The sequence below is a fragment of the Leucopleurus acutus genome (genome assembly GCF_964270905.1).
Source record: "Leucopleurus acutus genome assembly, chromosome: 1".
NCBI classification, from domain to species: Eukaryota; Metazoa; Chordata; class Mammalia; order Artiodactyla; family Delphinidae; genus Leucopleurus; species Leucopleurus acutus.
Window position 1 is genome coordinate 76674300 of NC_139142.1, and position 13765 is coordinate 76688064.

The following is a 13765-nucleotide window of genomic DNA, read 5'->3' on the forward strand; positions in this document are numbered from 1 at the left end:
TTTCCCTCTCCTGACAGACTCTCTTCTCCATCGCGAGAATGCAAGCTACTCCGAGGGGGTACCTCACATCGACTGATCAAACAGATGCAGAACACCTGTCATGCATGGATTTCTGTGGCGCTCTGGACTGGGAGCCAGTGCACGATCACGAGTTCCGACCCTGCTCTGCCATCTATCGGTGGGCAAGTCACCGCATGCCTCGGATTCTCTACTTCCTCATCTCTAAGCGGGGACTCACAATGCCTGTTTCACCTGCCAGGCAGGGCTAGCCAGTAGATTGAGACCAGGTGTGGAAAATCTTCTTGTGTCTCCTATGGAGCTAAATAAAAGTTAAGCTCTGCCTCCCCCCACCCCCCTGTCTGTTAACACAGTCACCCATCCTGTCGCATCAGTAATGCAAAGACCATCTGTAACCCCTTCCTCTTCCTCTATTTCCAACTGGTCATCAAGATATGCCAACCCTACTTTTAGAATGTGGCTGGCCCCTTGAGCTCACTTCTTGCTGTTAACACCTGTATTCATTTTTTTTTTTCTGCTGTGACAAATCAGCACAAACTTGGTGGCAAAACAGTACCAATTTGCTATCTTACAGTTTTAGAGATGAGAAGTCTGACCCAGATATGGGTAAACCCAGACTGGGCTAAAATCATGGTGTGGCAGGGTGCATTTCTTTCTGAAGGCCCTAAGGGAGAATCCATTTCCTTGCTTTTTCTAGCTTCTAGAGGCTTCTGGCATTCCTTGGCTCATGGGCTCTTCCACCAGGAGACTTGAGCCAGGCCCTTCTCATGTCCCCAACCCTCTAACTCTCGTCTGCCACCTTCTTTCACTTTTAAGGACCCTTGTGATTACTTTGGGTCCACTCCAGAAATCCAGGAGATTTCCCTACTTTAAGGCCAGCTGATAAGCAGCCTTAATTCCTCTTGCAATTAAGTTTCCCTTTGTCATTTAACATATATATAGGTTCCAGGGATATGGACATCTGTGGGATCACTATCCTGCCTACCACACCACCCTTATTTAAGTCCTCAGAACTTCACATCTAGGGCACTGCAGCGATGTCCCAATGGGCCCCCATACCTCCAATGTATCCCCGCTGCAGTCCTTTGGATGGTTATCTTGCTAAAATAGATCGACTGGTGCTAAATACAGTGTCTGAGATATGGCAGGTGATCAACAAACATTTTAATAGCCAAAAAATGCTTGAAATTAGTGCTCACTCTGTGCCAGGCACACTTCAAAGCACTTTGCATGTATTAACTAATTTAATCATCGCATCAACCAAACGAGGGAAGCATTAACGCTATGTCCATCGTAACGATGAGAAAACTGAGGCACAGAGACATGGTCACATGTTCACTCTCACAGTGAGAGTGGCAGAGCTAGAATTTAAGACCGGGCAGCCTAACTCCAGAGTCCTGTGCTCATAACTACCTCACTATTTTTTAAAAATTTTATTTATATATGTGTGTGTGTGTGTGTGCGCGCCACGCTGCACAGCTTGCGGCATCTTAGTTCCCCGACCAGGGATCAAACCGGGGCCCCCAGCAGTGGAAGCGTGGAGTCCTAACCACTGGACCGCCAGGGAAGTCCCTACCTCACTATTACTGAATAAAAGAACAATTTAGTCCTCAAGAACCTTTCATCGTCATTGCTATAATGTTATTATATAAATAATATGGATGGGAATTAGACTCAGGTGGACAAAGGTTTGAATTTTTATGCCACCCCTGTGTGACTCTGGAAAGTTATCCAATCTGTCTTTACTTCAGTTTCCTCAACTGTAAAATAGGAATAATACTGTCAACTGCATATTTTCGTTGTGAGAATTAAATGAGCTAATACTTACAGAGTGCTTAAGACAATGCTCAGGACACCGTGGGTACCATGTAAGTGTCAATGCCTCCTCCCAGCAGCTGTAAGGCCAAGTGGTATAAAATACACAGGAGCGGTAACATGTCACACTCCAAGACGGAATATAGTTTAACTGCTGGATTTTTCAAGACACTCTGCTCTAACACCACCCTACCTTTCCACTCTTCCTTATTCTACTCCTCTTATAATTCAGCCAGTCTCAACGCACTGCCACTCTTGGAATATGACTTTTTTTTGCCTCTGGGCTTTGTTGAAGTAGCTCCTTTCACCAAAAATACCTCTCCCTTATATATCCACCCAACTATGTTCTTTATGGACACTTTTCCAATCCCCCTCCTCTGGTCACCTACTGTCCTTTAACTAGAGCACACCTGGCCTCATGTTGTATCGAGTCGCCTGTCCACACATATTCACTCCTTTGCTGTGAGGTCCTTGTTTTCTTCATCTTTGTGAGCCTCAAATGCCTAACATGCATTGGAGGCCAGAAAGATTTCTGCCGATGAGCTGAATGTGGAAACAAGTAAGGTGTGGTCCCAGTAAGAAAATAAACAGGTATACAGATACTCCACCTGAGGTGGAGAGTCACACATGCCCTGCTAGAAATTCCACAGTGTGGCAGGGGCAGGGTGACGGAGGATGAGACTGAAAAAAGGACAACATGGAGGAGGTATCTGTGTGTGTATGTCTCAGGGAGAAGCTGTTTGGAGAGAATCTAAAGAGGCTTAGAAATACTGCCCGAGTGCCACAGATATACCTACTGCTAAGTTATCTTACTTTGTGTGTGAGTATTTGGGTTGGGGCCCAACACTTATTTTGGTGGCGATCAGTAGACTTTTTTCCCCTCCTCAGCATGAGAAAAGGCTGCAGCATTTAGGTGGGGGGAGAATTCTGGTCTAGGGCTCAGGTTTTTCAGTGACTGGGTGAGAGCTGATACAGGTAGCAGCTTTCTTTGCAGAGACTATGAAAACACCTGCCATAGAGAAAGCGCTCAGAGAATGACAGAGGTCAGGACGGCACCAATTTTGAGCTGTGAAGTGACAGGTGATTTTTATTTTGTTAAATTTAGAATTTAGCAGAAAGAGCTGGTTGGCCTCTTCTGGAGGGATAACTCAGGGGCTACAGATTTCTATTCAAGGAAACCCTACTTACATTGTAGTGTGCAAGAAGCACTGGCCTCCAACGAACAGGCAAAAGATTTTCTAGGGAATGTGATGGACTGGGATATTAAAAAAGAAATGTGACTTAGTATGGTGGGCTGCTACTATTAGAGGGTTTTTATTTTAACCTCTTCACTATCATATAATCTTTTGATCAGATTGTAACAACTTCCAGCACAATATGACTTGGAATTAGTTTGGGCAAATCCCTGTAACACCGAACCAGTTCGCAGGATTCTTATGGGTTTCAGGACACTTGCTTCCTCTTTCCTAAAAGCTGAGGTCCCCTGCAGTTTACCTGGCCAACACCAACTGCTCGTAGAGGAGAAGTTGCACCACCTGCCCTGAAAACCCTAAGTCCAGATCTTTGGCTGGGTTAACTTTTTGATGTTAAAATTTTGACTTCTGTTGGGTTCAGATTCCTATGCATAACAGTGATTCACAGGAGCAAGTTACCTCACAGATGCAGTAGGCAAGATAAAAAGATGAAGGTTTTAAGAAGCCATTCTGTATGTATTGATAATATGTATAATACGTGGGTTGAGGGCTCATGGATACACATGCTGAAAAATTCTTCGGCAAATGTCGTATCATGGGACAATGGAAACAGCATGGAATCAGAGTCAGAAGACCTCAGTCAAGTCACAGCTTTACTCATCTTGTTGCCATTCTAGATCTGGAAATTTTTCTGGAACTAGGTAAGGGTGGAAAGAATTAGTGAATGAACAAGTATCCCTTAACTCTTCCGAGTCCTATGTTCATCACCTACACAATGGAGGAGTGAAAAAAACTAACAGCAGTAAACTAATATATATGAACTATTTGGTAAACTGTCAGTTCACTATAGCATGCAATTCTCATTATCTAAACTTTAAATATTTTATCAAATGCAAGGGTAAGAAATCATAAGCAATAACATGAGCAAAGTTACCAATATTTTAAAGGATTAGAAACCTTTATGGCAACTGGCTATGCATTCAGAAACATCAGTTCCATTCAATCAAGTGAAAAACTATTTTAGGGGGTATGGCACTTAAACCATCCCCAAGATTTTCTCTTAAAATGTCAGCCCTGGGGCTTCCGGAAAGATGGCGGAAGAGTAAGACGCGGAGATCACCTTCCTCCCCACAGATACACCAGAAATACATCTACACGTGGAACTGCTCCTACAGAACACCTATTGAACGCTAGCAGAAGACCTCAAACCTCCCAAAAGGCAAGAAACGTCCCCACGTACCTGGGTAGGGCAAAAGAAACAAGAATAAACAGAGACAAAAGGATAGGGACGGGACCTGCACCAGTGGGAGGGAGCTGTGAAGGAGGAAACGTTTCCACACACTGGGACGCCCCTTCGCGGGTGGAGACTGCGGGTGGCGGAGGGAGAAAGCTTCGGAGCCACGAAGGAGAGCGCAGCCACAGGGGTGCGGAGGGCAAAGCGGAGAGATTCCCGCACAGAGGATCACGGCCGACCGGCACTCACCAGCCGAGAGGCTTGTCTGCTCTCCCGCCGGGGCGGGCGGGGCTGGGAGCTGAGGCTCGGGCTTCGGTCGGAGCGCCGGGAGGGGACTGGGGTTGGCGGCGTGAACACAGCCTGCAGGGGTTAGTGCGCCACGGCTAGGCTAGCCGGGAGGGAGTCCGGGGAAAAGTCTGGACCTGCCGAAGAGGCAAGAGACTTTTTCTTCCCTCTTTGTTTCCTGGTGCGCGAGGAGAGGGGATTAAGAGCGCTGCTTAAAGGAGCTCCAGAGACGGGTGCGAGCCGCGGCTAAAAGCGCGGACCCCAGAGACGGGCAGGAGACGTTAAGGCTGCTGCTGCCGCCACCAAGAAGCCTGTGTGCGAGCACAGGTCACTCTCCACACCCCCCTTCCGGGGAGCCTGTGCAGCCCGCCACTGCCGGGGTCCCGGGATCCAGGGACAACTCCCCCGGAAGAACGCACTGCGCGCCTCAGGCTGGTGCAACGTCACGCCGTCACGTCACGCCGGCCTCTGCCGCCGCAGGCCCGCCCCGCCCTCCGTGCCCCTCCCTCCGCCCCGCCTGAGTGAGCCAGAGCCCCCGTATCAGCGGCTCCTTTAACCCCGCCCTGTCTGAGCGAAGAACAGACGCCCTCCGGTGACCTACACGCACAGGCGGGGCCAAACCAAAGCTGAGCCCCTGGGAGCTGTGAGAACAAAGAAGAGAAAGGGAAATCTCTCCCAGCAGCCTCAGAAGCAGCGGATTAAAACTCCACGATCAACTTGATGTACCCTGCATCTGTGGAATACATGAATAGACAACGAATCATCCCACATTAAGGAGGTGGACTTTGAGAGCAAGATTTATGATTTTTTTCCCCTTTTCCTCTTTTTGTGAGTGTGTATGTGTATGCTTCTGTGTGCGATTTTGTCTGTATAGCTTTGCTTCCACCATTTGTCCTAGGGTTCTATCTGTCCATTTTTTTTGTTTGTTTTAATAATTTTTATTTTAATAACTTTATTTTATTTTATCTTCTTTCATTCTTTCCTTCCTTCCCTCCTTTAGACAACGAATCATCCCAAATTGAGGAGGTGGACATTGAGAGCAAGATTTATGATTTTTTCCCTTTTTCCTCTTTTTGTGAGCATGTATGTGTATGTTTCTGTTTGAGATTTTGACTGTATAGCTTTGCTTCCACCATCTTTATTACATTTTATCTTACTTTATTTTATTTTACTTTATCTTCTTTATTTCTTTTTTTCCTTCATTCCCTCCTTCCTTCCTTCCTTCCTTCCTCCCTCCCTCCCTCCCTCCCTCCTTTCTTTCTTTCTTTCTACTTCTACTAATTCTTTCTTTCTACTTTTTCTCCCTTTTATTCTGAGCCGTGTGGATGAAAGGCTCTTGGTGCTGCAGCCAGGAGTCAGTGCTGTGCCTGTGAGGTGGGAGAGCCAACTTCAGGACACTGGTCCACAAGAGACCTCCCAGCTCCACATAATATATCAAACGGCGAAAATCTTCCAGAGATCTCCATCTCAACACCAGCACCCAGCTTCACTCAACGACCAGAAAGCTACAGTGCTGGACGTCCTATGCTAAACAACTAGCAAGACAGGAACACAACCCCACCCATTAGCATACAGGCTGCCTAAAACCATAGTAAGTCCACAGACACCCCAAAACACACCACCAGACATGGACCTGCCCACCAGAAAGACAAGATCCAGCCTCATCCACCAGAAAACAGGCACTAGTCCCCTCCACCGGGAAGCCTACACAACCCACTGAACCAATCTTAGCCACTGGAGACAGACACCAAAAACAACGGGAACTACGAACCTGCAGCCTGCAAAAAGGAGACCCCAAACACAGTAAGATAAGCAAAATTAGAAGACAGAAAAACACACAGCAGATGAAGGAGCAAGATAAAAACCCACCAGACCTAACAAATGAAGAGGAAATAGGCAGTCTACCTGACAAAGAATTCAGAGGAATGATAGTAAAGATGATCCAAAATCTTGGAGATAGAATGGAGAAAATACAAGAAACATGTAACAAGGACCTAGAAGAACTACAGAGCAAACAAACAATGATGGACAACACAATAAATGAAATTAAAACTTCTCTATAAGGAATCAAGAGCAGAATAACTGAGGCAGAAGAACAGATAAGTGACCTGGAAGATAAAATAGTGGAAGTAACTACCGCAGAGCAGAATAAAGAAAAAAGAATGAAAAGAATTGAGGATAGTCTCAGAGATGTGTAGGACAACATTAAATGCAACAACATTCAAATTATAGGGGTCCCAGAAGAAGAAGAGAAAAACAAAGGGTCTGAGAAAATATTTGAAGAGATTATAGTTGAAAACTTCCCTAATATGGGAAAGGAAATAGTTAATCAAGTCCAGGAAGCACAGAGAGTCCCATACAGGATAAATCCAAGGAGAAACATGCCAAGGCACATATTAATCAAACTGTCAAAAATTAAATACAAAGAAAACATATCAAAAGCAGCAAGGGAAAAACAACAAATAACACACAAGGGAATCCCCATAAGGTTAACAGCTGATCTTTCAGCAGAAACTCTTCAAGCCAGAAGGGACTGGCAGGACATATTCAAAGTGGTGAAGGAGAAAAACCTGCAACCAAGATTACTCTACCCAGCAAGGATCTCTTTCAGATTTGATGGAGAAATTAAAACCTTTACAGACAAGCAAAAGCTGAGAGAGTTCAGCACCACCAAACCAGCTTTACAACAACTGCTAAAGGAACTTCTCTAGGCAAGAAACACAAGAGAAGGAAAAGACCTACAATAATGAACCCAAAACAATTAAGAAAATGGGAATAGGAACATACATATCGATAATTACCTTAAATGTAAATGGACTAAATGCTCCCACCAAAAGACAGAGATTGGCTGAATGGATACAAAAACAAGACCCATATATTTGCTGTCTACAAGAGACCCACTTCAGACCTAGAGACACATACAGACTGAAAGTAAGGGGATGGAAAAAGATATTCCATGCAAATGGAAACCAAAAGAAAGCTGGAGTAGCAATTCTCATATCAGACAAAATAGACTTTAAAATAAAGACTATTACAAAAGACAAAGAAGGAAACTACATAATGATCAAGGGATCGATCCAAGAAGAATATATAACAATTGTAAATATTTATGCACCCAACATAGGAGCACCTCAATACATAAGGCAAATACTAACAGCCATAAAAGGAGAAATCGACAGTAACACATTCATAGTAGGGGACTTTAACATCCAACTTTCACCAATGGACAGATCATCCAAAATGAAAATAAATAAGGAAACACAAGCTTTAAATGATACATTAAACAAGATGGACTTAATTGATATTTATAGGACATTCCATCCCAAAACAGCAGAATACACATTTTTCTCAAGTGCTCATGGAACATTCTCCAGGATAGATCATATCTTGGGTCACAAATGAAGTCTTGGTAAATATAAGAAAATTGAAATTGTATCAAGTATCTTTTCCGACCACAATGCTATGAGACTAGATATCAATTACAGGGAAAGATCTGTAAGAAATACAAACACATGGAGGCTAAACAATACACTACTTAATAATGAAGTGATCAATGAAGAAATCAAAGAGGAAATAAAAAAATACCTAGAAACAAAAGACAATGGAGACACAATGACCAAAAATCTATGGGATGCAGCAAAAGAAGTTCTAAGAGGGAAGTTTATAGCAATACAATCCTACCTTAAGAAACAGGAAACATCTCAAATAAACAACCTAACCTTGCACCTAAAGCAATTAGAGAAAGAAGAACAAAAGAACCCCAAAGTTAGCAGAAGGAAAGAAGTCATAAAAATCAGATCAGAAATAAATGAAAAAGAAATGAAGGAAACGATAGCAAAGATCAATAAAACTAAAAGCTGGTTCTTTGAGAAGATAAACAAAATTGATAAACCATTAGCCAGACTCATCAAGAAAACGAGGGAGAAGACTCAAATCAATAGAATTAGAAATGAAAAAGGGGAAGTAACAACTGACACTGCAGAAATACAAAAGATCATGAGAGATTACTACAAGCAACACTATGCCAATAAAATGGACAACCTGCAAGAAATGGACAAATTCTTAGAAATGCACAACCTGTCAAGACTGAATCAGGAAGAAATAGAAGATATGAACAGACCAATCACAAGCACTGAAATTGAAACTGTGATTAAAAATCTTCCAACTAACAAAAGCCCAGGACCAGATGGCTTCCCAGGCGAATTCTATCAAACATTTAGAGAAGAGCTAACACCTATCCTTCTCAAACTCTTGCAAAATATGGCAGAGGCAGGAACACTCCCAAACTCATTCTACGAGGCCACCATCACCCTGATACCAAAACCACACAAGGATGTCCCAAAGAAAGAAAACTACAGGCCAATATCACTGATGAACATAGATGCAAAAATCCTCAACAAAATACTAGCAAACAGAATCCAACAGCACATTAAAAGAATCAAGCGGGGTTTACTCCAAGAATGCAAGGATTCTTCAATATACACAAATCAATCAACATGATACACCATATTAACAAACTTAAGGAGAAAAACCATATGATCATCTCAATAGATGCAGAGAAAGCTTTCGACAAAATTCAACACCCATTTATGATAAAAACCCTCCAGAAAGTAGGCATAGAGGGAACTCTCCTCAACATAATAAAGGCCATATATGACAAACCCACAGCCAACATCATCCTCAATGGTGAAAAACTGAAAGCATTGCCACTAAGATCAGGAACAAGACAAGGTTGCCCACTCTAACCACTCTTATTCAACATAGTTTTGGAAGTTTTAGCCACAGCCATCAGAGAAGAAAAGGAAATAAAAGGAACCCAAATCAGAAAAGAAGAAGTAAAGCTGTCACTGTTTGCAGATGACATGATACTACACATAGAGAATCCTAAAGATGCTACCAGAAAACTACTAGAGCTAATCAATGAATTTGGTAAAGTGGCAGGATACAAAATTAATGCACAGAAATCTCTGGCATTCCTATATACTAATGATGAAAAATCTGAAAGTGAAATCAAGAAAACACTGCCATTTACCATTGCAACAAAAAGAATAAAATATCTAGGAATAAACCTACCTAAGGAGACGAAAGACCTGTATGCAGAAAATTATAAGACACTGATGAAAGAAATTAAAGATGATACCAATAGATGGAGAGATATACCATGTTCTTGGATTGGAAGAATCAACATTGTGAAAATGACTCTACTACCCAAAGCAATCTATAGATTCAATGCAATCCCTATCAAACTACCACTGGCATTTTTCACAGAACTAGAACAAAAAATTTCGCAATTTGTATGGAAACACAAAAGACCCCGAATAGCCAAAGCAATCTTGAGAACGAAAAAAGGAACTGGAGGAATCAGGCTCCCTGACTTCAGACTATACTACAAAGCTACAGTTATCAAGACGGTATGGTACTGGCACAAAAACAGAAAGATAGATCAATGGAACAGGATAGAAAGCCCAGAGATAAACCCATGCACATATGGACACCTTGTCTTTGATAAAGGTGGCAGGAATGTACAGTGGAGAAAGGACAGCCTCTTCAATAAGTGGTGCTGGGAAAACTGGACAGGTACATGTAAAAGTATGAGATTAGATCACTCCCTAACACCATACACAAAAATAAGCTCAAAATGGATTAAAGACCTAAATGTAAGGCCAGAAACTATCAAACTCTTAGAGGAAAACATAGGCAGAACACTCTATGACATAAATCACAGCAAGATCCTTTCTGACCCACCTCCTAGAGCAATGGAAATAAAAACAAAAATAAACAAATGGGACCTAATGAAACTTCAAAGCTTTTGCACAGCAAAGGAAACCATAAACAAGACAAAAAGACAACCCTCAGAATGGGAGAAAATATTTGCAAATGAAGTAACCAACAAAGGATTAATCTCCAAAATTTACAAGCAGCTCATGCAGCTCAATAACAAAAAAACAAACAACCCAATCCAAAAATGGGCAGAAGACCTAAATAGACATTTCTCCAAAGAAGATATACAGACTGCCAACAAACACATGAAAGAATGCTCAACTTCATTAATCATTAGAGAATTGCAAATCAAAACTACAATGAGATATCATCTCACACAAGTCAGAATGGCTATCATCAAAAAATCTAGAAACAATAAATGCTGGAGAGGGTGTGGAGAAAAGGGAACCCTCTTGCACTGTTGGTGGGAACGTAAATTGATACAGCCACTGTGGAGAACAGTATGGAGGTTCCTTCAAAAACTACAAATAGAACTACCATATGACCCTGAAATCCCACTACTGGGCATATACCCTGAGAAAACCATAATTCAAAAAGAGTCATGTACCAAAATGTTCATTGCAGCTCTATTTACAATAGCTCGGAGATGGAAACAACCTAAATTTCCATCATTGGATGAATGGATAAAGAAGATGTGGCACATATATACAATGGAATATTACTCAGCCATAAAAAGAAACGACATTGAGCTATCTGTAATGAGGTGGATAGACCTAGAGTCTGTCATACAGAGTGAAGTAAGTGAGAAAGAGAAAGACAAATACCGTATGCTAACACATATGTATGGAATCTAAGAAGAAAAAAATGTCATGAAGCACCTAGGGGTTAGACAGGAATAAAGACACAGACCTACTAGAGAATGGTCTTGAGGATATGGGGAGGGGGAAGGGTGAGCTGTGACAAAGTGAGAGAGTGGCATGGACACATATACACTACCAAACGTAAGGTAGATAGCTAGTGGGAAGCAGCCGCATAGCACAGGGAGATCAGCTCGGTGCTTTGTGACCGCCTGGAGGGGTGGGATAGGGAGGGTGGGAGGGAGGGAGACGCAAGAGGGAAGAGATATGGGAAAATATGTATATGTATAACTGATTCACTTTGTTATAAAGCAGAAACTAACACACCATTGTAAAGCAATTATACTCCAATAAAGATGTAAAAAAAAAAAAAAAAAATGTCAGCCCTGAGTGAGGAGCTTTATGTCCCTGGAACATCTGGCAGGGAACCTGTATCCTGCCAACCAGACATGCTTGGTCACCTTCTATTTCTACTTCTGGGACTGCAGGAAAGAAGACTTATGACACAAAGCTTGAACCTCTCAGAATTCTGCTTGTGGAATGGAAGCAGCATGGGGCGCTCCATGGAGTCTCATGCTGGCGTAGCCTTTCAGGTTTGCACATCCTGCCAGAACAGACAGAACATAATCTTTCTGCCTGAGGCCCAGGGTAGCAATGCTAAAGATTGCAGTCCTTAGAGCTTGGACACCATTCTTAGAGTTAGGGAGACTTCACAGAGCTAGGTGACTTAATCTAAGTGACTCCATTTACCTAACATGAAGCGGTCACCTTGGAGGACCCCCTGGCTGTGACATATTGTTTTAGAAAGAAGCAACCACTTTCAAAACTGACTCTCCACAGGGAATATGGGTCAGCTCAGCCTATTTTTAGTTCTGCTTTGGCAGTACCACAAAGGGAGTCTAAACTCACTTTTTTGGACCTTTGAATCATGCTGGCCTGTCCTCACCAAAGACCCCCCCCCCCCCACGCCATGGTGACAAACAGGACCGACCAAGGGTTGCCAGTGCAACTGCTTCCAGAGGCTTCTACACTTCTGCTGATAAGTGCGGAGGATTCTTTCCCTTCAGAGATAGTCTGACAAAGATGGAAGGTCAATCGAAAGGGCAATAAGATGTATGAACCCCAAAGCAGTGTTTTTAAACAAACTGAGCACATCTTATCAGTCCATTGCTCTAGTCTATAGTTTGAAAGCATGTTCTAAGACGGATAGGAACAGGGAATAAGATAAAAGGCAACTATATTAAACCTGGGAAATTCCTTCTTCTTTAGACACTGAAATATTTGCAGAATTTGGTACGACGGAGCAGACTGATTATAATATGCAGACAATCTTCCTCTTGAAATGTTAATGGCAATGGACAGTCAACTGCCTTGCAGAACAAATTATGATCTTGTTTCAACATGGGTCGAAATGGTAGGAGTCATCTGTACTATAAGGATTAGAGAAATGATTTGAACAAGGTTCGTGAATGTTGAAAAACAGAAGGTCCAATTCCTCTGGGATGTTATATTAGGAAAATCGTAGCCAAAACCCAACCCCCCCCCCCTTCCAATCCCCACAACCTATTCCCTTTACTTCTGCCTTATTATTATTACGTTATTTCCTTGCTGGGGCAATTTTCAACGCTAAGGAACCACAAAGAAAAAGTGACAGAAGCAACAGTGGTTTAGAAGAGGAAGATTATGAACACATAAAAGAAAGAACAGAACTCTGTTTACAGGCATTTAAAAGTAGACAGACAAGAGCAGACCCATCAAGCAATCCATCCCTAAAAGACGACTCAAAGGAAGTTCCTTAAGTCAGAAGAAAAGCATAGCCCCAAACACATAGCAATAAGTTCTACAAATCATAACAGAACGCTTCCTTGAAGCTAGCTAAGCATCCCTTCTCTATCCCACAGTATTTGCTTAGAAAGTCCGTGATCTTAATTAAGTCTTAGAAGAGCTCCAGGTTGGGGGCAGTGTGATTGAAAGGCTCTGGAACTTACTAGGGCATCTCTCCTCCTCCTCTGTTGGCCGCTCCTTCTCTGGCTTGGAAGAGCCTTTGATTTTATACACCAGGGCACGGAATTTTCCAGTCCAGGAGGCGTCCTCCTCTTCCGCTTCCTCTTCCTCCAGGGGAACACCTAAGCAAGTCACATAACAGAGTGATAACCTCAAACAGTACATGAAGCCACCAGATGATGGAAAGAACATAGAAACACTGCTTTCCACCCTTTGGAACTTTCTAAGGATACTATAGGCAGCCTCCCGTAAGTATTTATCTACATCATGTCTTTTGGTAAGTTTTTTAAAAAGATGATTTCTTGTATACAAGAACATTAAGTAATTTCAATCCCAAGACTTAACTTTTTCTAACCCATACCCAAAATGGGCTCTAGAGTGTCCACAAAGAAAGAGTTAACCATGAGTTACTTCAAATGAAAAAGTCATCTCTTATCCACATAGTATTCAATCCACCCATGTACAAGCAGCACAACTGCTGAGAGCCACTTTAAAACGAGCAGGTATGTATCTAAGCAGGGATGGCTGGTTTCGAATCCTTAAGGGCAGACATGGCCATACTTATATCATCGCAGAAGCTAAAAAGCAAAGGGGATCGGAATCTTGGCTCAGCTGGGAGCAGAGTCCCAACTCTCTAA

The 13765-nt window shown here is 42.6% G+C and overlaps 1 protein-coding gene across 3 annotated transcripts in view; it reads right to left on the minus strand.

Moving 5' to 3' along the window:
* Positions 1–13765, minus strand: part of RYR3 (ryanodine receptor 3) — a 557501-nt gene that overhangs the window by 156931 nt on the left and 386805 nt on the right. For all 3 annotated transcript variants that reach the window (XM_082842048.1, XM_082842046.1, XM_082842047.1), the window contains exon 38: positions 13112–13249. In XM_082842048.1, coding sequence (XP_082698174.1) covers positions 13112–13249 — 138 coding nt within the window. The remainder of the gene's footprint in view (positions 1–13111; positions 13250–13765) is intronic.